General features: G+C 45.2%; 1 protein-coding gene across 2 annotated transcripts; it reads left to right on the top strand.

The window, feature by feature from the left end:
• Positions 1–16,475: 16,475 nt before the first annotated feature.
• LOC119175040 (ubiquitin-like protein 4A) lies at positions 16,476–23,633 on the top strand. 2 transcript variants are annotated; one of them, XM_037426214.2, is made up of 4 exons: positions 16,476–16,726; positions 17,035–17,140; positions 17,518–17,684; positions 21,468–23,633. In XM_037426214.2, exons 1-4 carry the CDS (start codon positions 16,670–16,672, stop codon positions 21,642–21,644), a joined length of 507 nt encoding a protein of 168 aa, XP_037282111.1. In that variant the 5' UTR covers positions 16,476–16,669; the 3' UTR covers positions 21,645–23,633. The 2 variants fall into 2 exon arrangements, with proteins under 2 accessions (XP_037282111.1, XP_037282112.1); XM_037426215.2 differs by having other exon boundaries at positions 16,478–16,717.
• The last annotated feature ends 880 nt before the right edge of the window (positions 23,634–24,513 follow it).

The following is a 24,513-nucleotide window of genomic DNA, read 5'->3' as shown; positions in this document are numbered from 1 at the left end:
GGTGCCAGTGGCACCACAGTATTCGTTTCGAAAAAGTGCTGCTGTCGTGCAAGGCTAGTTCACGAATTCTCTGCACCTGCTCGTGAGGTAGTAGGTCTCTTCGATTTACTTGCACCAGTCGGAACCGGTTCACGACTGTGCAGGCGAAGTTCAGAAATTGTGCAGCGTGAGTTCAGCGACGCAGGCGCAGTATGACACCCTAAACGAATGACGATGCGCCTACAAGGTGCAGGCCTTATTTCTATTCGCTTAATTTACACCGTTCGGCTAACACTGACCGATGGCGAATGGCACATGCGGACAGTTTATGAGGCTCAAACATCTTGGCAAAACGCTCCGCGTTAGTATATAGGTGGTGCTAAGGTGCACTTGCGGCTGCACCAAGCCGGCACCGTCAGCGCAGGAGGTGCAGGAAAATCGTGAACCAGTGCTGCACCTCTTCTGCACCTTTCGAAATGAATGACAGGGCTCAGAGGTCGTCAGGGCTGCACCACTAAAACTAATGGCAAGGTGCAGCACCTCGTGAACTGATTCACGTGGTGCAGGCGAATTGAACGGACCAAGTGCCGAGTCCGTGCAGCACAGGATGGCTGCAGCTTGTTATGAATTTGCTCTGTCGCGATGGTAGCGGTGGCGAAGAGCGGCGAGTCGTCCAGCGGACTTCGATGAAGCCTTAGTCCGAAGGTGAAACAGGGAGGCAATCCGTTTGGAAAACAGCAACAAAAGTAGCGTTTACTGTAGCAGGTTGTCGTATGTACAGGGCCGGCCAGCACGACAACGTCGGCTGGGGCAAGATCTTCTAACATGGGGCCGGCTCGGCCTTAAATAGCGTCCTTGGTCCATTCTCTCGGACCAGTTCTCGGGCTCGGAGGGGGAGATGTAGCCATACCCGGAACTGCAAAGTGGCCCGGCGGAGGAAACGACGTTATCCCCGGACTGCACGGTTCTCCTGCACAGAAGGCGGCGCTGGGAGGGGGGGGGAGACAGTTTCGTCGAAACAGGGCTCGATCTCGTGAGACGTGCTGCCGAACGAGGAACCTGTCGGTGGCACAACAGCACCCCCGCCGCCAGACAATGCATCCGGAGTTTTGAGCCGTCAGCGCGGCTCGGAAGGAGGAATGCTGGTTGACCGTTGAGGCTGTAGCCACTCCGTGGTGATCTTCAGAGCCCTGCAGGGAATCACTGGGACGACGGAGTTGAACTCAAAGCCAAACCACTTTCGTGGAAGCAAGCACCCTCTGAACGTCTCTCATAGCGCCAGACCAAGGCAGCAAAGAGATCTATTGAGTCTCTACTATTGTACGTTTTAAAAAGCACGAGAAACGTATCCCTTAGAGACCTCAAAACGCTGGCCCTCACGAATGCCGTGATTACACTGTGCAGTCCCGATGCCAAGAAAGGCCACGCGAAACCATCCCCAATGCCATACGAGCGGGTCGGAACCTGCTGTAGCCATACCCGGAACTGCAAAGTGGCCCGGCGGAGGAAACGACGTTATCCCCGGACTGCACGGTTCTCCTGCACAGAAGGCGGCGCTGGGAGGGGGGGGGAGACAGTTTCGTCGAAACAGGGCTCGATCTCGTGAGACGTGCTGCCGAACGAGGAACCTGTCGGTGGCACAACAAGCTGCAGCACACGACACAGCCGATCGCATTCGTTTCTGTTTTAGTGACGTGCAACAAGTACAACGTTGAACATTTTCCGATAGACACATGCCAAACAACGTAAGCGTGGCGCCGTTTTTTAGAATCACAGCCTTTACAACCCTCGAGACAACTGACGTGCAGCATAGGGCTTGCACGACATCTGCCCTCTCGTATTCGTTACCACGTCTCGTTGCTGCTGCACTTGCTGAAACGTCACTTGCATGAAGACGACACCAAGACGGCGCCACCGTGAACTAGTTCTGAAAGTGTAGGCTGAATCTAATGGTAACAATACTGAATGTTGGTCTAGTTGGTACCTGCTTAATGTCATGCTTTGGCCGCAAATAACACACACACAAAGTAAAGAAACACTCAAGCACTCAAGCCGCTTGTGCTTGTCGTTGAGTGTTTCTTTACTTTGTGTGTGTGTTATTTGTGGCCAAAGATTCTAATGGACCTTATAGTGGCTAAAACAGACACAACTACGTAACTGCCCAACTTGACATTCACAAACCGAAACCTAAAATGCCCACATAGATAAGACGGTAATAAATTATTTAGTGACAATAAATGAATCCTGGAGCGTGTATCGTACTTCTTCAAGCTACAAAGAATGCTTGTGTTGCAGCAAAGAAAGAACACGCAAGCCACAATTATGGTACGTGGCACCACCCCTTTAAGTCTCTACGCATTTTTTTTTTTTGTGCGCTATCGTTATTATTTGTTGATGCGAACAATTTAAGGCTTGAGTTAGGGGTAGGGCAGGCGCCATGACCTTCCCTTAAGTTGGAATTCTTTATCTCTCGTGTGGATCGCGTTTACGAAATATACCCTTACTGGATTGAAACCACAAATGATAATTGGTATTCGCAGGTGTGAGGCGTACCTAGAAAAGAGTGCGGGAGCATTTACGCCAAGGTTGCAAAATATAACTTTACGCTAACGAACTCAGTGGACTTGCCCAGACTCACTGAGACTCGGGTGAAGCCGTGAGTTTCGAGTCCGATTGAGTCCGGCTGGGTAATATGGTGAGTTTGAGTCCGATCGAGTCAGTCCAGTCAAGAATAGGTGCAGTGAGTCGAAGTCAGTCCAGTCGAGCCAAATTTTGGTAAGCCTGAGTACGACTGAGTCCTTAGAGCGAGATGTATGTTGAGTGAGTCTGAGTGATCTGCCATTCATTAGCCGACCTGTACAAGCTTGTGTAAGACATGTTTACGACTGCCTTTGCGGGCCGGATACGCCAGAATCAAATGAAGAAAGATTATTGGTACAATCACATACAGAAGTTGTGTATGCGCCACTTTCATGCTTGTTTGTTTGTTTTCCTACGATATATGACACGTAACCACTTTGAGGGATTGGCCAAGAATGCGACGTTGAGACCTTTAAATGTTATTTTAAGAATAGTAGGTGGTTTCAAAAATGATGAAATGACATTAATACGTACGTAATACATTCAATATAAAGTACAAGTGATGTACATTAGAGATTCTATTCCAGACTGCCGTATAAAGATGCTGGGAGGAATTTTGAAGAACTTATATATAGTTAGGTTTTATCTTGTTGGAATGACGATGAATTTTAAATACTAGATTAAAGTACTCGTCGAGTAGCTCTAGTGAAATTACACATGGTGTGAAAGGCCTCCCTGTGACAGTAATCCCAGACTGAGGCACAGAAGCCTAAACCATTTTGCACTGACATGGTTAAGCCCATTTTTGAAAGAGGAGTAATGAGGAATAGAGTTCTAATACGATAATGCCTTAGGCATGAGAAAAGGTGACGTTCAATATTTTCTAGTTCTCCGCGGAATTGGCAGAGGGGGATATAGTCAGACCAGCCCTGTGCAAGTATAAGTTTAAACGACATCGACATCTAGTGATCATCGCCTGATTGCCGAGATTCACTCCACTGCAACAATGAAAATTTTAGATGCTTAGATTCCGTCCACGTGGTTATTGGTTCCATCCGATCTGTGTGAATAGCTGATCTTTTATACCTGATCGCGGTGAAGTATTTTACCATGAAGAACGTGAACCATTGGGAGATCTGCGATGTGCGAGCTAATCATCGGACATTTCATTTAAACTTAGCCCACATTGACCCTAATAATCATAATAATTTCAGATAGTTCAGCTGAGACGAAACTAAAGATTGTAACGACGTGATGGCACGAGAGATATGAGAAGCTGTAAGAGCTGTGCATGTGTGCGTGTTAAAATTGTGTCCTTCATGCACCTCTTCATTATCATCACAACTAGCCCTCTATGTGTCTGTTATCAGTTTCAGAAATTCCGCATTACATATATTTACGTTTCATCCAAAAAGACTGCGGAAAAATCCCCCCAAAAGGGAAAAAATCCTGCTCGAAACATCGATAGAGCAAGCATGCATGGTCCAAGAATGCAGTTCAGCAAGCCTAAGTGTTTCGGCATCGGTTTCGTGAGAAAATGTAAGCAAATAAACTGTTGCAAATATCTAAGATAAGTTTGTAAGTGAAAACTCAGCGAATGATTAAGTTCGCGCTAAATTGTACTAATTTATAAGCGTTTTCAGGCTGTATGCAGTGAGTGTAGAGAGGAGGAGGAAACTGCTGAACACTTGATAATGTTCTGTAAAGAGCATCAGCAGAGTTTTCCAAAGCACGGGTTTTAGGGACAGGGAGGGAAATAGACTCCAAGCGGGTAGAAATAACTAGGAGGAGGTTATCTGATTGGTGGCTACAACCAAGGTACGAGAGAAAATTAAATCTTTCAATGCAAAGCGTCAGTTTTTAAAAAGGCCACCATATATCCTGTCCGGCTGGACAAAATTATCGGAATGAGAGGGATTTGCAGCCGGGTTGAAATGTTACTTTTTTTTGAAACCGGGCTTGGGTGGTAATTCATTTTATTCTTAACTACAACTAGTAAGCAAATTAGGTATTTATATTTTATTTTAACATCGAGCAGGCGTTCTGAGCACCACCAAAAAAAAACAAAGGATAAATTTAGTTTTTGCTCAGTAAGTGAATAAGTGAGTGAGTGTTCCTATTCCCTTTTGACACAGGGCAGGTGTTTCAAGTGCCAAAGGAATACAAAACAAGTAATAAGTAAATAAATAGTTGGTCTGTTGTTCATGCACTAAGTGTTACGGCTAGGTGGCGTTAGCTGTCGCCCGTTCGTGCATGGTCGTGCAAGGTCGAGGAGCAGGAGCAGCGCGCAACGGGAGATAACTAAGTTTTCCTTTTAGTTATTTTCTTTTCGCTCGTTTCCTTGCTAGAAGCGTTGAAATAGCTATTATAAATATAAACACCTTTTTTGTTTTTCCTAATCAACCTTCAGTAATTTGCGTTGCGGGTACTGTGGGTGTGGGTCACGGCAACGTTGCAGTGGCGTTGACCACGTGAATGGCGTAGGCGGAAGTTTCGGAGAAGTTCGGTCGTTCGTTTGGGGAGCACGGTTAGTTGTAAAACCCGAGCACGGAGTGTATGGTGCAGGCGGAAGCTTCAAACAGTCGCTGAGGTAGGAGAGCTAGCGGGAGCGGCTGGACAGCAGGACAGCAGCAGGGCTGCCGAGCGCTCGATCCTATGGTCGGGCGGGCGATGACTAAGGAGGCTAGAAAAAGCACGGGCGAGAGTGAGCAGGTACAGTGCAAACAATGCAAGCGCTGGTGCTACCTGGACGAGACAGCCTTCGTGAGTTTGGCCGACGCGGAGAAGGCGAGCTTCGTGTACAGGCTGTGCGAGGCACTGAAGGCGGCAGGACGGCGCATGGAGGTTAGCATTGAGGGCTGCAGGGGGAGCTGATGGTGGAACGGGAGCAGAACTCCAAAAAGAGCTCGAAGCGTCGTGTGAGCGGGAGGAAACTACCGCCAGCCTATTAGAGCAAATTAAAGGTGACCTTAGAAAAAAAAATTGGCCCCAAATCTGCATGGTACACTGCAAATGTCGTCGAAAGACGATAGTCTTGCGTCTGGATAGAGTAAACAAAACGTTTATTTGGTGTTGTGTGCCAGAAAATCGGTGAATAGCATTGTGTAGGCGCTGCGTTAGAGTGCCTCGAGCGTGCAGCGGAGGCAAATGAGCGCATCAAGGCACGTACGTTAGACTCGAGCGCCATCTCGCAGTTGTCTTCGAAAACGAAGGCATGTGCGCCCGCGGAGAAAGATGTGCGCCTGTCTCGGAGATGATAAGGTGTAGGACGCAAAACGACAGGCAGGTGCCACCACCGTGTCGTCTTAGCAAAGCATTGGAAACGTTTAGCTCTTTCAGCATCGCGACGCGTTATCAGCACAGCGTGACAAACGCTACGGTCCTTAGAGTTACTTGTGTCTGTCTTCTCTAGTATAAAGGCACACATACAAAACATCGACTTGTTGTTATGGTGCCTCAGATATGCGCAATGATTGCTTTTTAATTGACAATTGCACAAGTATGAACGCTAAAGCTGGAGCAGTATTGGTAGGCGCTGCGGATAAGGTCGGCCGTTTAGTGTCGTTTGAAGTATCGTTAGGGCGGACAAACAGACAAATGTACAGACAGATAGACCAAAATTTTTTCGTCGAAGGTCCCCAAGAAAGACTATCGTCTTTAACAAAACGGGAAGGACGGACCGAGCTCGAGCAGCGAGTGAATTAAGGCGCTAATGGCGCTTTTGCCCCAATCCCGAGCGCTGTGAGATGGAAGGTGTGGGTAGCGATAAAGGCGACAGGCGGGAAGGAGAAGGCGAGAAGGGAGGTCAGGGGGCCGCAGTGTCTGGTCACAGCATGGAGGCTCCGAGAACAAACAGCTCCGTGATGCGGCAGTCTCCGCGCAGGGCAGGAGCACAGGACATACGGCCGAGACACAAACAGGTGAAGCAAACAGGGGCGCCATTGCAAACAGAAAGCCAGCGATAGGAGCGCAGAAGAGTCCTAGTGGTGGGGGGGCTCTAACGTGGCCAGGGTTAGCGATGGCATCTTCAGGACAGTGAAGGTAGATGGGGGAGTGATGGTAGAGGCCCATCAGGGTGGATGGTGGATGCACTGGCCAAAGCTCAGGAGGTTGTAGAGGACAGCGTGCACGTGTATGGCGAAAATATTGTCATTAGTCATGCTGGCCTTAATGATGTGCTGAACTCGAGACCTTCAGAGACAGTTAGAGGGTGGGATGTGTAAACTCCGAGACGCCTCTGGGAGTGTGCATGTGACCATAGGCACAGCCCCAGAGGTCTGGGGGCAGTCTCGTGGGATTGAAAGGAGGGTAGTGGAGGCCATCTGTGTGATCAAGGGTATGAGCCGGCAGCTCGGATACAGGGTGATGGGGATGAACAAAGACGTGTACGAGCCCTGCGCTCACCCCTTTGCACAATATGACATTCATTACAGCGGTGCGACGGGTCGGAGGATTGGTAATAGGATGGTTCGTCAAGCCACAGCTTTTTTAGGGGGACCCAGAGCCCTGAGACCAACAGTGTAGCCAAAAACGGTTCTAAAAGGGCACAATATACACGCCACATGGGGTCCGCGGGAGATAAAAACGAAGTAAGCAAAAGGGCCGAGCTAAGTCAGACATAGGCTATATTAACATGCAGGGTGGGAGGAATAGGTTAAAATGGGAAGAGATAGGAGAGCGGTTAAGGCAGGAGGAGCTGATGGTATGTGGAGACATATCTTCGGGACATGGAGCAACCACCTTGCAATCCGGACTACGTAGGAGAATATTGCAATATAGCAGAAGGCAGCAAAAAGGGAGGTGGAATTGTTGCATTTATACCTGAAAGTATGGGTTGGGAAAGAGTCAAGCTGGGATACATAGAACATTTATGGTCAAAAGGGAAAGTAGGTGGGCAGATGACACTCCTTGGTTTGTTGTACGTGTGGACGGGAGCAAAGGCCAGAGAGGAAAACCAGGCAATGGTATATTAAAAGACATTAAAGAATTAGTAAGAAAGAGCGAGATTATTATACTGCGAGATATTAATACCCACATAGATGATATAGATGAGTATACTGACCCAACAGGCAAAATGATCATGGATATGTGTGAAAGGCACGATTCGATCATTTGCAACAGTACTGAGAAGTGTGAAGGTCAAATAACATGGAAGGTGAAACGCTGCAGTCGACGATACATTACGCACTGATGTCACATAGGATGTATGATAAGCGCAGGGGAAAGCACATAGATGAAGGTGGCTCCAGAAGTCTGGGTAGTGATCACAAACGTATCAGGCTAAGTTTTGGAAGAGCAGTGAAAGTGGGAAGGAGACAAGATGAGCAACTACAGGAAAACTTTTTTTCACTGAATAAAAGCAAATAGAAACAAATTGAGAAACTAAACAAATTGAGAAAGTAATCACTGAGGATAATAAAACAGTGTGGACATACATGAATCTAATTAGACTATTTGAGCTACAGCTTGCTAAGGCACGTGACAAGTCACCCCGGAAAAGAAGACACAAACCCAAAGGTTGGTTGGATGAGGAAGTTAAGAGAGCCATAGCAAAACGTCAGGAAGCCTCTAGGAACACAGACATGCTAAGCAGCGGGGTGAACCGACAGATGATGTTGAAAGAAAATGGGAAATCTTTCTAAGCTGTAGAAGGGATGCATCCCTTCTGATGAATGAAAAGATTAGAAGAAAGGGAGCCCAGTGGCTGGCAAAAGCACATAAAAAAGATAGAAAGGCAGCTGCAAAATTTTGGAACCATCTAAAGTCCCTAAGAAATGAGATGAGCGTAGAGCAGAGGTTTATAACTACAGCTCAAGGTGCTAGGCTAGAAGGGGACGAAGCTATTGAATATATAAGAACAAGGGTGACAGAAAAATTTCAACACAGAAGTGGTTTATGCACCACAATAGACAATGAAGATTCGAATGGCGCAATGGCTTCATTTTCACAACGAGAGTGAGAAAGGGTTGAGAATAGGGTTCCTAGTAGTACATGAACAGGCCCATGTAGATGGAATTGCAATTATGCTGATAAAGACATTGGGTCCGAAGTCTAAGCAGACTTTGAGAGAGGCAGTGAGCAAAATGATAATCGATGATGATGTCCCCGATGGACGGAAACTTGGCAGGATGAGCATGATTTATAAAGAAAAGGGGGACAAAGCTGACATAAACAACTACCGTACTATAACAGTGATATCAGTGGTCTACTGGCGATACAGATTATAAAGGAAACTCTCCAGGCATGGTTAGAAGATGAGGAGGTGCTGGCGAATCTCAGAATGGGTTTCCGAAACGCAGGAGGTTGGAAGACAGTCTGTTCTCACTGATGCAGTGCATCTAAATAGCAGAAAAGGCACACATGCCCCTATGGCTAGCATTTTTGGATATCAAGGGAGCGTACGATAGCGTGGTTCAAGAGGACTTGTGAGGAATACTGGACACACTAGGTGTGGAATATGGAGTCACTGATCTTTTAAAGGAGGAGGAGGATTGAAAGAGGAAGGACAGGGAGGTCTTTTGAAGGATATCTATAAAAGTAACAAGGTAGTTATAAAATGGGAAAAACAGGTATCCAAGCCCACAGAGATAAAACGGGGGCTTAGGCAGGGGTGTCCTCTGTCAGCCTTGTTATTCATGATGTACCTACAAGGATTAGAGGCCTAATTAGAGGGGAGTGGGCTTGGCTTCAGCCTCTCTTTCATAAAACAAGGAAACCTCATTGAACAGGCACTACCAGCATTGATGTACGCAGATGACATAGTGCTAATGGCCGACAACAAAGAAGATTGGCAGAGATTGATGGACCTCTGTGCTAATGAAGGAGATAGGTTAGATTTCAGATTCAGTGAGAAAAAATCAGCAGTCACGATTTTTAATGATAATGAAGGTAGTGATTAAGGATAGAGGAGTTCACACTAGAGATAACAGATAAATACAAGTATCTGGGTGTATGGACAAGCAATGGGACCGAGTACTTAAGGGAACGCAAAATATACGTAACGTCTTAAGGTGACAGTAATGCAGCAGTGATGAAAAATAGGGCACCGTGGAATTACAATAGGTATGATGTTGTGAGAGGGATCATGGTTCCTGGTCTGACTTTCAGCAGTGCGGTCCTGTGCATGAGATCAGACGTTCAAGCAAGATTAGAAATTCAGGAACGTGGAATATGTAGGCTTGCTTTAGGAGCTCACGGCAATACACCAAATCGGGGAGTACAAAGTGATATGAGATGGACATCATTCGAGGGCAGGGAAGCTAGCAGCAAGATCAAATTTGAGAAGCGAATGAGAGAAATGGTGGAGGAGCGTTGGGCTAGGAAAGTTTTCAGCTGCTTGTACATGAGGAAAGTTGATACAAAATGGAGGAAGCGAACCAGAAAATTGACGGGCAAGTACTTAAAAAAGAGCTGGGGGCCAAACCTAAAATAACTATCGGTTAAGAAGAAGGTGAAGGAAGCAAAGACCAATATATAAAGAATTGGCATGATTAAGAAGTCCGCACTAAAAATTTATCGAACTCTAAAGCAGGAAATTACCAAGGAAAGGATCTGTGATACAAGTTATCTACTGTTTTTGAGGCCAAGACACCAAGACTTATCGGGTCAAATACGAAAGGGTCGACAAGGCATGCAGTGCGTGTGGAGAGGAGGAGGAAACTGCCGAACACCGGATAAAGTTCTGTAAAAGGATTCACTCTGTACTTCACGATGATGGCGCAGAGCTTTTCAAAGCAGAAAGAGGTTATCTGGTTGGTGGCTAAAATCAAGGCACGAGTGAAAATTAAATCACTCACTGCAAAGTACCAGTCCTCAACCTCACAATTTAAAGAAAAAAGAAAAGATGAATCTAGTTGTTGGTTCACTAAGTATTATGGCTAGGTGACAATAGCCGCCTCTCAGTCTAAAGGGTACAGCCATGTCAATTATTTCATTTATCTATATATTTATCTATATTACTCTATTTATTCATCCATCCATTCACCTTTAGGCCCTTAGCCAGCGCCTCCTAGAATTTTCAAGGCCCCTTCACTCCCTTCGTTTCCTTGTCTGACGTCAGCACACCTAGCCCGACGAACTGGTGGGCATTGTGAAGACCGGTTGGGGAATGCAGGCTCAGTGACTCCCTTCGTTAGGGCGAGCCTGTTAGAACTTGTTTGACTCTGGCAAAGCGAGGTTGTACGCTGCACAAGAATTTTGAAATAGTGTCTGACGTTCTTCGGAGATATGTGCAAGTTTTGGTCCTGGCTGTGTTATCTGGAGTCCAAGATGTGAAGTTTGTTCACGTGAAATTACCAGGAAGTTGACAGGATGGGCCGCTGCTGCGTGCCGAGCTGTCGTGGAAATTATGATGGTGGACTGAAGGTCTGCTTGTTATTCTTCCCTAAAGACGACGCAGGATAGAATGAAAACGCGCTATTCGTCGCGAGGACGTCGACATCGACACTCTGCGTGATCCGAAGGTAAGAATTTAAAATTTTTACCGATAAACCTTCACATAAAGCGGATTCTGTGTCGCAGATCTGTGCTAGTGCAGTGCATTACGGAGCAGCGTCACTCTAGATCCCAATCCTTGCTAATTATAACGTTCTAAAATGTAATCAGGCAGAAAAACATATATAAAATGTTGCTAAAATATTTTAAAACATTCTTTTTGCTTTTGCATATTGCAGGTCTGCGAACTTCATTTCATAGCAAAGTATTTGAGGACTACCACCACTTACACGGATAGCAACGGAAAGACTATAGAAGTTCCGATGAGCCTTACTCGACTAACCGAAGATGCAGTGCTGACGATGTTTCCGAACAGCCCCGCTTACCTATCCGACTGTGCTAGATCAATCGTGCTAGAAAAGCTGACCTCGAAAGAGAACACCGCCTGGTTTCACGCAGAACGGCACCAAAGGCAGCTTCGTCTCAGTGTGGTGAAGCACCTTTTAATTGACAATGAAGATTTGGACATTTGTTGCAAAGGACACCATCCAGAAACAGTGCTTCACAGCATCTTGTGGGCAGCCACCAACACCTTCCTAAAAAACTACGTCCAAATTAAAATCGACAAGTTAATGGCGGCAAAGAAGGGCGCAACACTGAAGAGGAAACTGAAAACGCTCAGTTAAGCTACCTTCAACGTCTTGAATATTCACGTCAGAATAAATAAATGATGTAGACTCCATGAAATATATTGGATCGTAGTTTATTTCTTTTTATTCAAGGAAATCGAAATGTGCCATACCACATTCTGGCACACTTCTAACGCTACACCTTTCGGGCACAATAATCAAAGCTTCTTTTGGCATGTCTTAGTTTGATATAACTTGCCCTCAAATTTATATCTGCACGCTTGGCAGAAAAATACATATATGTGATTAGCATTCTGCGACTTGTGGAAGGTAACCCCACACATCTAGTGCATGGAAGTGAGTACTGCCTGGACGGCTAGCAGACAAACTTTTTCGCGAGGCGTGGCCCACTGGGGCAAGGTGCGTGACGTCACGGAGAGAGTGCGCAGGCCTTAACCTGTTCTAGGTGGCTTTGCCTTAGCACGTCTAAAACAGCGCAACGTTACAGAAAATAGTTCCAATGCTGCAATCATACGCAAATTTTAGAAAAGCGTCAAGTTTCAAATAAGAATAATAGCACTCTCGAATATAACTTACTCCTAATGATCTTGATTCACGTACTGAACTGTTAAATAAAAATTATTGCCGCATCGCTTGTATCCATCCGCGTTCTCTTGAGTTAGGCCAACGCCTCCTCTAGAAAGATGCCTGCCGCATGAGAAGAAAAACAGCTGCCACACCCTTTCCCTGCTTCAATTTAAAATGGATGGATAGATGGATGGATGGATGGATGGATGGATGGATGGATGGATGGATGGATGGATGGATGGATGGATGGATGGATGGATGAATGGATGGATGGATGGATGGATGGATGGATGGATGGATGGATGGATGGATGGATGGATGGATGGATGGATGGATGGATGGATGGATGGATGGATATTGCTGTACCCTTTAGATCGGGCGGTGGCTAGAGCCACTAAGCCGTTATACTAATGGACCAAAAACTAGATTTATTTTTTTCTTAAATAATGAGGTTGAGGATTCGTACTTTGCAGCTAAGGGTTCAATTTTCACTTGGGTTTTGACTTTAGCCACCAATCAGATAACCTCCTTCTAGTTAATTCTACCCGCTTAAACTCTATTTTGCCCTCACTGTCCTTAAACCCTAGTGCTTTGAAAAACTCTCCGCCATCAACCTAAACTACAGGGTGAAGCCCTTTACAGAACATTATCAAGTGTTCGGCAGTTTCTTCTTCCTCTCCACACGCACTGCATACCGTGTCTACCCCTTCGTATTCGGCCCGATATGTCTTTGTTCGCAATACTCCCGTTCTGGCCTCAAACAGTAGAGAACTACCGCGAGTATTATCCTTTCCTTGGCTATTTCCTGCTTAAAAGTTTGATAGATCTCTAGTGCGGATTTCTTAATCATCCCAATTCTCCACATATCGGTCTCAGCCTCCTTCATCTTCTTCTTAACCGATAATTCTTTTTGGTTTGGCCCCCTGCTGTTTTCCAAGTATTTACCAATCAATTTTCTGGTTCGCTTCCGCCATTTTGTATCGACATTCTTCATGTACAAGTAGATGAATACCTTCCTAGCCCAACGCTCCTCCCCCATTTCTCTCAATTGCTTCTCAAATTTTATCTTGCTGATAGCTTCCCTGCCCTCAAATGATGTCCATCCCATATCATCTGGTACTTCCTGATTTGGTGTATTCCCGTGAGCTCCTAAGGCAAGCCTACCTATTCCACGTTGCTTAATTTCTAATCATGCTTGAACTTCTGATCTCATGCAAAAGACCGCATTGCCGAACGTCAGACCAGGAACCATGACCCCTTTCCATATTCCTCTCACAACATCATACCTATTGTAATTCCACAGTGCCCTGTTTTTCATTATTGCTGCATTCCTGTTACCTTTAGTCGACACGTATATTTCGTGTTCCCTTAGGTACTCGGCCCCATCGCTTATCCATACGCGCAGATATTTGTATTTATCTGTTATCTCTAGCGTGACCTCCTGTATTCTAAGCTCACTACTTTCATTGTCATTAAAAATCATGACCGCTGATTTTTCCTTACTGAATCTGAAATCTAACCTATCTCCCTCATTACCGCAGATGTCCACCAATCTCTGCAAATCTTCTTTGTTGTCGGCCATTAGCACTATATCATCTGCGCATGTCAATGCTGGTAGTGCCTGTTCAATGAGTTTTCCTTGTTTGACGAAAGAGAGGTTGAAACCCAATCCACTACCCTCCAATTTGGCCTCTAATCCTTGTAGGTACATCATGAATAACAAGGGTGACAGAGGACATCTCTGCCTAAGCCCCCGTTTCACCTCTGTGGGCTTAGATACCCGTTATTCCCACTTTATAACTACCCTGTTGCTTTTAAAGATCTCCTTTAAAAAATTAGTGACTACATTTTCCACGCCTAGTGCGTTCAGTATTCCCCACAGTTCCTCTTGAACCACGCTACCGTACGCTCCCTTGATATCCAGAAATGCTAGCCGCAGGGTCCTGTGTTCCTTTTCTTCTATTTCGATGCACTGCGTCAGTGAGAACTGATTGTCTTCCAACCCCCTGTGTTTCCGAAACCCATTCTGCAGTGCCCCCAGCACCCCCTCATCCTCTATCCATGCCTGCAGTCTTTCCTTTATAATCTGCATCGCCAGCCTGTAGACCACTGATGTCACTGTTATAGGACGGTAGTTGTTTATGTCAGCTTTGTCCCCCTTTCCTTTATAGATTATGCTCATCCTGCTAAGTTTCCATTCATAGGGAACTTCTCCATCGATTATTATTTTGCTCACTGCCTCTCTCAAAGCCTACTTAGACTTTGGACCTAATGTCTTAATCAGCATAATTGGAATGCCATCTGGGCCTGTTGATGTACTACTAGGAACCCTTTTCTCAGCCCTTTCCCACTCTTGTTGTGAAAATGGAGTCTTTGCGCCATTTGATTCATCTTTGTCTGTTGTGGTGCATAAACCACTTCTGTGTTGAAATTTTTCTGTCACCCTTGTTCTTATATATTCAATAGCTTCGTCCCCTTCTAGCCTAGCACCTTGAGCTGTAGTTATAAACCTCTGCTCTACGCTCATCTCATTTCTTAGGGACTTTAGATGGTTCCAAAATTTTGCAGCTGCCTTTCTATCTTTTTTATGTGCTTTTGCCAGCCACTGGGCTCCCTTTCTTCTAATCTTTTCATTCATCAGAAGGGATGCATCCCTTCTACAGCTTAGAAAGATTTCCCATTTTCTTTCAACATCATCCGTCGGTTCACCCCGCTGCTTAGCATGTCTGTGTTCCCTAGAGGCTTGCTGACGTTTTGCTGTGGCTCTCTTAACTTCCTCATCCCACCAACTTTTGGGTTTGTGTCTTCTTTTCCGGGGTGACTTGTCACGTGCCTTAGCAAGCTGTAGCTCAAATAGTCTAATTAGATTCATGTATGTCCACACTGTTTTATTATCCTCAGTGATTACTTTCTCAATTTGTTTAGTTTCTCAATTTGTTTCTATTTGCTTTTATTCAGCGAATAAAAGTTTTCCTGTAGTTGCTCATCTTGTCTCCTTCCCACTTTCACTGCTCTTCCAAAACTTAGCTTGATACGTTTGTGATCACTATCCAGACTTCTGGAGCCACCTTCATCTATGCGCATTCCCCTGAGCTTATCATACATCCTATGTGACATCAGTGCGTAATCTATCGTCGACTGCAGTCTTCCTACCTCCCATGTTATTTGCCCTTCACACTTCTCGGTACTGTTGCAAAATGATCAAATCCAGCCTTTCACACATATCCATGATCATTTTGCCTGTCGGGTCGGTATACCCATCTATATCTTCTATGTGTGCATTCATATCTCCTAGTATAATTACTCTCCTCCTAACTCCTGAATGCCCATTGATATACACTCTACCATTGCCTGGTTTTACTCTCTGGCCTTTTCTCCCGTCCACAAGTACACGAAACCAAGGAGTTTCATTTGCCCTGCCACTTTCCCTTTTAGCCATAAATGTTCCTTGCACTCCTGCTTGACCCTTTGCCAGTCTGTACTTTTATGAATGAATGCCCCAATACCACACCCCTTTCTGCTGCCTTCTATTCTATTACAATATTCCCACGCGCAGTGCGTATTGTTAGGAGGTTGTTCCATGTCCCTGAGATGTGTTTCCACAAAACCGTATACCATCGGCCTTTCCTCCCTTAGCTGTTCTTCTATCTCCTCCCACTTCAGCCTGTTCCTACCGCCATGCATGTTAATATACCCAATGTCTGAAATGGCTCGGCGCTCGGGGCTACGTTTATTTCTGCCCCGGCCTCTACCTATCTCAGATAATGGTGCCACTTAGGAATCGTATCTGTCCATACCACCTGTCAAAGAGTCTCGCTGGTTGTTTTCCTCGTTACTAGCTATCCTGCACCCCGAAGGGTCCACTTGCCCCCCAAAAAGCTACTGCGCGTCCTGTAAGTCGCCAACCCACCTCATGACCTAGCCGCCCATCGAAGTGAATTCTGTCTCGTTGAAAACCACCCCACCTATGCACCTCTCTGTTTATTTCCACCACCTCAAAGCCTTTCTCTCGACTCATCCGCCATATGTTCTCGGTCGCTAGCGTCACCTGTGGCGGACGGTGCAACAACGCAACACTTTGCATAGCCTCCGAAATAGTGATGCACAGTTGCACAACTCCCGACTTACGCGCCCCTAAGGGCCGCAGATGAAAAACGCATAGCTGGTACCGACCGCCGCCGTGGTGATCGTGTCGGTCGCGAGCGTCACCTTTCGTAGCTTGTTTAAAACTGAAGGTAGGCCAACTCCGCTGGGAGCGCGAGCGATTCCTCAGGCATCTTTCTAGAGGAGGCGTTGGTTAGGCCTATGCTACTTTTGCTCTGTGTTGCTGTACCGGAGGGGTTTGAGTCGAACCTTACCCCAAATTTTTCACCTGTGACGCTAGGACTGATGATGCGGTCATGATAGAGCAGTAGGACACAGTTATCAAGTCACAAGAACGCACAAGGAATACAGGCAATATGTTTATATCTGTGAAAATCCTTCAGGGTGAAGAATGCACAATAGAGGTAAGTGGGGTATGTAATAACTTTTTACTCGTTTTACCATTCTAGCTACGTCCACTCGCGGAGCTCCTATAGCTCGCGTCTCTCTGTTCGATTCACCTCCAGTTAGACTGGTGAATTCTGTGCGAGCACCCGCAGCTGGGCCAGTAACAACCGTGCTGTGGTTAGGTTCCTGGTAGCGTCATCAGCTGCTGTTCTGCTCTTGATTTTCTCCACTGCGTTGAGACTCTACTTTTGCTGTCTGTGAATCAAGTGCTAATGGGGCACTATTTATCGGCGTGTAAGGTTCTCCCCGCTTAAAAAAATGTCCTCTTTCGCAGGTATCCGCGAGTTCTTCCATCAGTGCAGTGAAGCATCTTGTAGCCCAACAACTGCAAATTCCCGTAGACCAGCAGCGCCTAGTGTTCAGAGGCAAAACACTCTCAGGTATGTGTGATGTGTACCTGTGAGCGTACAAAACTTTGTTTAGTCAGTTTTTCATCCTAAGTGGCCCAAGGAAAGATACTAGCCGGGCTTCTAAAGGTTGAAGTGATTCTGTTGTGTCGTGCATATTAGCTAGGTTGGCAATACTTTCTCGTTCGTTCTCGTAATAAAGCGACTTTGCCAGATTCGCCTGGGATATGTTGTCCTGATCATTGTGTTGTATAGTGGTCGGCTTTTTTAGTAACAAGTGACGCATTGGAGTTGATACGCTAGCATACTCCCATGTGCGAGATTTAAGTATCGTTTTCTCGTCGCTTACTTTGGTGGATTCATTGCAATTCATAAATATAAAATGGCATGTTATCTTTGACTTTCTGCAGATAGCCTATCACTGGGGGACTACAACATTGTCGAAGGGAACAGGCTGCACTTATTTGTTCTCAAGGCAGCTGACAGCGCCACAGTCGTGTGGGACCAAATGCGCAAATTCTTGCTGTCCCAATTCTCGCATGAGGATGCTGAGAAAGTGTTAGAAGAATATAAAAAGGTACCTTCGTTTTTTATGGGTGTTTTCATTGTATATCTTCAGTGTGAGATCTGCACTGTTGCTAACCATTTTCTGAATGATTTGTTTATTTATAATATCTTGTTGTTTGGTAACTAATTGAAATTGAGGTAGAAACACAAAACAAAACGTCATACAGCATGCTGCATTCTCCTTCATCCAGGTAGCAATGCTCTGCCACCACAGTTTCATCAAGCTTGGTCACTCACTAGTGAGTGACCAAAAGATTGCATGGGCTTAGTGCCCCTTTAAGGAATGCTGTGTGCAGTGCTGCTGTAGGTGCCTACACACACTAGGCGAGAACCAGTGCCTCAGCTTCCATCAAAATGGCATCACTATAGTTAGCACAGAGTCTGCAACAGCGATGCGACAATTTGTGTCGTTTTCAATTGGTGTACTTCACCGGAGCACTTGTGATATGGTTTGTTTGGTGTTCTCACTATTTAGCCGTCACTGCTACCATAACTACAAGTGCTAGTGCATCTATCACAGAGATCCCTGTGCTTCAAATTGTAATCGGCAGTCCACTGTAGCATGTTTCCACCATGGTGGCTAGCATGCTGGGCACGCGTTATTGGTGAACGGACGTATACTAAATCACTTGCATTAATCTACACAACTCCCCAGTTGTAGTGGCCGAGCAAGCTAGGGAAGCAGTGCTGTGAATACTCAAACCTGTATACACAGACAATTGTAAAAGTGCTCATTCGACGCCGTTAAATTGGAAAGTTGGCAATTCATACGTGTTCTGTGGTCCTGGCAAGCACGCTCTCTCTAATTTGGTCATATTTACCTGCAGCCGGGTTAATTCCGACAGTTCTCGAAGAATGCCAAATACAAAGAGGCACAAATGTGTGACGCAAAGAAATGAATGAGGCATTTGTGAACAACTGAAACTGCAGCAAAGCTTCGGAAAGACGTAGTTGCCATCCACAATCTTAACACTATCACATTGGCGACCAAGGCTTCAGTGGCTCTGCAAACATTTTAGTTTTCAGCTTAAATAGGTGCACGCAAACTGGATGGACACTATCGATTGCGTCGATAGCAATGGTGAAAGTTGCGACAAGCAGGAGTTTCCTTTTTCCTACGTGCCATTAAACTGCATAGTCGTTATCCATAACTATGCATTACTGATCAAAATTTATTCAGCAGCAGCAAGACGTCAGCAATTGACGTCATCAGCAAACTTGATCAGTCGTAACGCACTTTCGCTTGCTGCGATGCCTGGTTGTTTACTGTTTACCCGGTGCCGATGCTTCTCCGCAGACCAGTTGCTCTATTTGCACCAAAACTGCGTTCCAAATCCCGGACATGAAGTAGGCCTGATTTTTGCAAAGTTCGATTTGTTTGGGAGCAAGCTGTCGTGCCATCTGGGAGCAGCAACACAAAACACAAATAGTGCATATAATAGTGGGTGTTCCGATCAACAGGTGGCGGGACAATCTGCTCACTCCCAAAAACTGGGCCAGTGACGTGTTCGATCTTGATACATGGAGCCTATGGGGAGTTTCGCAACTCCTATGATTGAATAGCTCTGTCATAGCTGTGAGTGGGAACAGGAACTGCCGTCGACTTCACTACTGTTTGTTGAGACTTGGTTTAGACTAATCGACGAGCTGCGTGCTGCGTCACATCGCCGATCGCTGAGTGGACATCACTGCGCGTGGAAGGAGCATTGGTCAGGCGTAAGAAAGGAGCGCAGAAATTGTTTTTCGAAATGGAGGCTCTGCGCAGTGCGCAGCTCTGTCATATTCAGAAAACGTGATCGCTGTGGTCTACTTTACAAATTACCGAGATTGTTTACGGGTGTAAAAAAAAAAAAAAGTCGGAGCCTGTTGACTGGCCTTTTAATAAAGCACTTATTTGCCAAGTTCTTGTGGCAACATGTTCACATTGTACAAGGGCACACTTGTATCTCCATTTGAAATTTTGGACCGCACGCTTGTTTAAAGGGCTCCTAAACCACCCAGAGGTCTGAATTTAGTTGTGTGGCACTTGCGCACAAGTATACCATGAATACGCTACAATAGGACAGAGAAAGAAGGAACGTGATCAAGTGCTGTTAACCCCTCATTAACACTCTATATCAGTTTATGAATATGGAGCCATGAGAATTTTTAAAAACAGTGCTGTATTAGTGGAGTTACACGAGTTGGATGATCACAGTGTTGCGATGGCTAGTCTCCTCTTCCAAAGCGGCTTTCCCAGAACCTTGCCAAGTGCCCCTCTCAATCTCCTGTGACATACATCATAGTCGACATGCTCTTCGAAATTGCACTCTTTTTGGGGTGTCGCAACTCCATACATATAGGCTAACTGTAATTGTTGCTGTGCCAGATGGGTGTGTATGTGTGTGCATGTGTTCACAGAGAGAGAGACTCCTAGTGTAAAATGGACTTCCGTTGAAACATTGAATCACCAGTTGCTCTTGTGTTCCTCTCGGAGGTTCTTCTACACATACACACACACGTGCATGCATGTGGACATAAAGACTACTGCTACTGATATTTTGTGTTTACTGCATATATATACTGTGTGTGTGCATGTGTGTGTGCTTTTTTAATCTTAAAGATATTGTGTAATAATGTAGTATTGCTGTAGTGACGTCACTTCTCGACCTTAATGGCTGCATTTCAATTTGGGCATAAGCAAATACGCTTGCTTACCTGAATGCAGGCACACAATAAACAATGCCAGTGCACTAAGACTGGTCGAAAGTCCTCTGCTACAGCATTCCTCGTAATGTATAGTTTACACGCATGAAATAGTGGAATATATAAAATTGTTTATTTTAGACCTATTATTGCAAATCCATGCATATTTGTTGATGCTTTCACCCAATTTAATGTACAGAACTTCGCAGGGCTACTGCTATTGTTATAGCCATTGTCAGTTTTGTGAATGTAGGCGGTTACACATATTAACAATCCCAGTGGGAAGCCTGCCTGAGTAGGCTTGCTAGTCTGCACTCATTGAAAGCTACAGGATGGCCACTGTTGCAAGCTAAGGCAGAAGCCTAAAATTCCTGATAAGGAGGGTCACGTGGCAGAAAGCTGTCATTTTGACATAAAAACTCGCATGGTCATTCGCGCTTGTTGTGGCTCTGGGTGTGTGAGCTGTACACTCACGTTATCTTGAGAGCGATTGTGTCACTCTGCCCTTAAGAGGCCCTGCGACACAAATTAAGGGCGTCATTTTCATCGATGCTTCTGCAGTTGTGGAATGCACCAATGACGCTGAGCGAGTGGCAACGCGAAAAACAATGCTGTTTTATTTCAACAAGGAAGTTACATTATGTTGGGACTACAGCAACACAAAAGGGCAGCTTTTGGGATCGAAAGCGATGTTTCAGTACAAGAAAGTGACAATATTCTAATTTCATAATATGACTAATTTTCAAAATTCTTCTTGCGTTTGTCTCAGTGTTTATTACTACACGCATTCAGCAATAAAGAAAGGCAGTTGCAAAACTGTCGCAGGGCCCCTTTTAGTCACATGACCACCTGTGCACATCGTGCCTTGAAAGTGTGAGCTATGTATTATCACTACGGCTTTTGCTTGCCTTAAAAAAAAAAAAACATTGCACACTGCATTCACATGATATTAAATGCATGGTAAAATAGTCATACAGTGTGTAGTTCCCTACAGGCCATTTTAGGCGAGTTCATGTGTATGTGTGTGTGTTTTTTTTGTTTTTTTTCATAAGTGATTGCGTTTGGTAATTGGATTGTCTGCAATGCGCAACCCCCAACATATCTGCAGGAATTCTCCCAATCTGTTTCCTGCCTGAGCCTCGATGACATAGAAAGATGGGCTAGCAGCATTCTGGGAACAACCTCCACAACTACTTCCACCTCTGGCGATGCAGCGTCCAGACCTCCGCCAGGTCGAGACAGTGGTAGCTCGCTGTTGGTTCTCAGCAACAATGAAGCCTCCTAACAATGCTACAAGACCTCCTCTCTTGCTCCTCTTTCTGCCTCCTCTCTCTCTTTCTTTTGTGTGGCACTCGCATGCTCATTTCATCTGTTTAAACCAGGGACACACACATTGCAAATGATCCATCCACACCACGTGATGAGCTCTTCCTACTATCTGGCTCCTAAATGGCCAGGAGCACAAGTGGCATGAAGCGCATTATTGCAATTTTGTGTGTCCAGCGCGGGTGGTGCCATTTGCCATCTCTTTGTACTGGTGCCTCAGGTGGTCTGCCACTGGCAGCAGCTGCGACAAGTCGATGTTTGAAATAAAAAGTGCTACAAGCACTCATCGTTATATGCTTTGGTTTCGCTGCATGCAACAGCTCTGACAAACATATTTCTTTTGTACGAGTAACAGTTTGCTTCACAAAGCTCTGTTTTGCTCCCCACTCTCTCCTTTTTTTTTCTGGATTTTTCACCATTACATTTGTCTGTCGCATTAGGTTTGGTCAGAGAGGAATGCACAATCAAGGTTGTTGCTGCATTGGCCCACCACCTCTTGGCTTTTGTGTGTGTCGGATGCTGTTAGCACTCTTAAAATATGGAATGCAGTGAGACTGGACCGAGCGCTTACTGGCCCATTTGTCGTTATTTCGTATACTCTCTTTACCATCACAAAATGCGCATGTGTGAGTATTGAGTCCTTGTGTTTTGTCCTGTTACCAGTTTTTCCTTGTGCTGTGTCTATACCACAGCTTGTGGAGAGAAGATAGCGTCGAGTGGCCATAGCAAGCTATGTAGAAATACGGCGAAGGATGCAGTGTGTGTTGAAATGTGGAATGGTGAGGTGTTTTTTGTCAACGTGAGTGGTGGGACTCTGAAAGCTGTGCTTGGGGTCCTGAGGACTGCAGGGAGATAAACAAGTGCCGGTTTCTGTGCTACAAAGGAGACAATTTGCCGGTGCAAGCAAGGATGGTCACTGTGGAAAGAGTCTATGTGCGTGGTACCAAGATTCGTGCGGTGTAGTGGTCTGTGTCTTGCAGCGAGAGCCGAGTGAAGTCTGCAATTTACCGCTGCCGGTGGCACACTACTCTGTATTTAAGAACCGTTATTTTTCTTTTGTTATACCCTTGCCCAAGATGAGAAACGCTTCTCTTTTGTACATACAGTTGTGTTGAACTTATCACATGTGACCCAATGCCCACTTGTATTTTGCAAAGGTCTAACGTGCAGGCATGATTTGTTGGGTGGTTTTTAAGAATGGTTACTCTCGCACATGTAGTTTCTGTACGGTGTGGACACTTTGCAACATTGTTTATTCTTCATTCAGTTGAGCTGCCTATGTGTCCACTTCTAATATAAACAAAATGGGAGGCTATTTCTCGCTGCATATTCTGGAGGGAGCTGGAAAAGTTCCTCCTATTTATTTTTCAATATCCCGTGAATGCAGTGTCATTATTCTGGCCCTCATTACTGCAGACTTTTGTCAGCCCTGTTGACAAAAGCATATACTGTTTACAAAGACTGGTTTAGCCTCACCAGATCTTGGAAAGACATACTTGAGAAAGGTTCTACCTAGCAAAATATTAGCACAAGTCAGCTGGGCAGTGGTTTGTTGACAGAACATTGTGTCAACCATTGTTTTTAGCACATGCATCTTTATTGTGCAGTGGCATCAGCCATTTTTTATCTGGCATATTTTCAGTTCAGGCAGCGATTCTCATTATGCGAAAGAATTCTGCCCTGCTGCCTTGACTTCTACACAAGTACTCTTGTAATGAGGTTCCCACATAGCCAATAAAGTTTTTTTTTTTGTGCTATAATTTGTGTCAGCGAAGAAGTCGTTCGACTTTGAGAAGCTGGGTGACCATCCAAGCTATACCCATCACACAGGAGTAGACAAGCATACACATTAACCACTTTTCTACGTATGTTTGTGTTTGTGGACTTGATTTTAAAGCAAATTACACACCAGACTGCTTGGTACCATTGAAATGTCGTGCCTTTGTTGCCAAGAGTGTCTTTTACCGATATTCCAAGAGTGAGCTGCCGAAGTCAGCCTTGAAGTTTACAGACAAAACAAGATGACAGTAGGCAAATAGCACAGGCCACAATTGCTTGGACCTAACTGTTTGATATTTTTTTTTGTGAATATGAAGCAGTGCAAATGAAAGTTATGTTGTTAGTCTTTGGGAATTATTTTTTTAAATATTTAAGGCACTGAAAGACAATTTCCTATGATCGGCAGCGTTTTTGCCACATTCGCAACTAAACTTCTTGCCAACACCCATTTTGACCCATGGAAAATGTAATTAGCGGCACAGTGTTTGTTCTTTTTACACTTGGGGGAACCTCGTGAAATGAGATTTTACAAACTGCATCAGCTTTTATTGCTTACGTGTTTGTTTGGTGGTAAAGAGGTTAAGGCTAATGCCTTGTATGTCAAGAGATCTTGTGAGACCTGCGATGTACTACGAGACTCGGGAAAAACCTGGGTAAAATGTCATGAGATGTCATCAGTGATGTCGCATATGGTTGGCATTTATGACACCATCGCATGTCGTCGCTTCGCCTAAGGTGGGCCAATACTGAAGGTTTTGCGAAAAATGGGCAGAACGCTTCAGGGTTCGGCAGGAAAGAGGGGCAGGGACGAACGTAATTATCCGTGAAAACTAAACTAAGTTAATGAATGTGTCATGTAAGCATATGCCTTAACCTATTCATTACTTAGCTGAGGGAAGTGTCAGTTTTGTTCATTTGGTGGTAGTGCTGATGTTTCTCAAGGGTATGTGGTTGTACACATGGCAATGCCTCCTATTCTGTCAAAAGCGTTGCCATATGTGGGAGGGATGCAACATGAAAGGTTATGCCTTCAAGATTTTTTCAGTACG

This window comes from Rhipicephalus microplus, chromosome 5, assembly GCF_043290135.1.
Source record: "Rhipicephalus microplus isolate Deutch F79 chromosome 5, USDA_Rmic, whole genome shotgun sequence".
Lineage (NCBI taxonomy): Eukaryota > Metazoa > Arthropoda > Arachnida > Ixodida > Ixodidae > Rhipicephalus > Rhipicephalus microplus.
The sequence above is the reverse complement of the archived record's forward strand: the minus strand, read 5'-3'. Positions and strand labels throughout refer to the sequence as shown.

Coding starts and splice junctions, on each gene's coding strand:
- LOC119175040 (XM_037426214.2), top strand. CDS start 16,670: ATGTTTATATCTGTGAAAATCCTTCAGGGTGAAGAATGCACAATAGAG. Junction 16,727..17,034: donor GCACAATAGAGGTAAGTGGG/GTATGTAATAAC, acceptor CCTCTTTCGCAG/GTATCCGCGAGTTCTTCCAT. Junction 17,685..21,467: donor TGTTAGAAGAATATAAAAAG/GTACCTTCGTTT, acceptor ACATATCTGCAG/GAATTCTCCCAATCTGTTTC.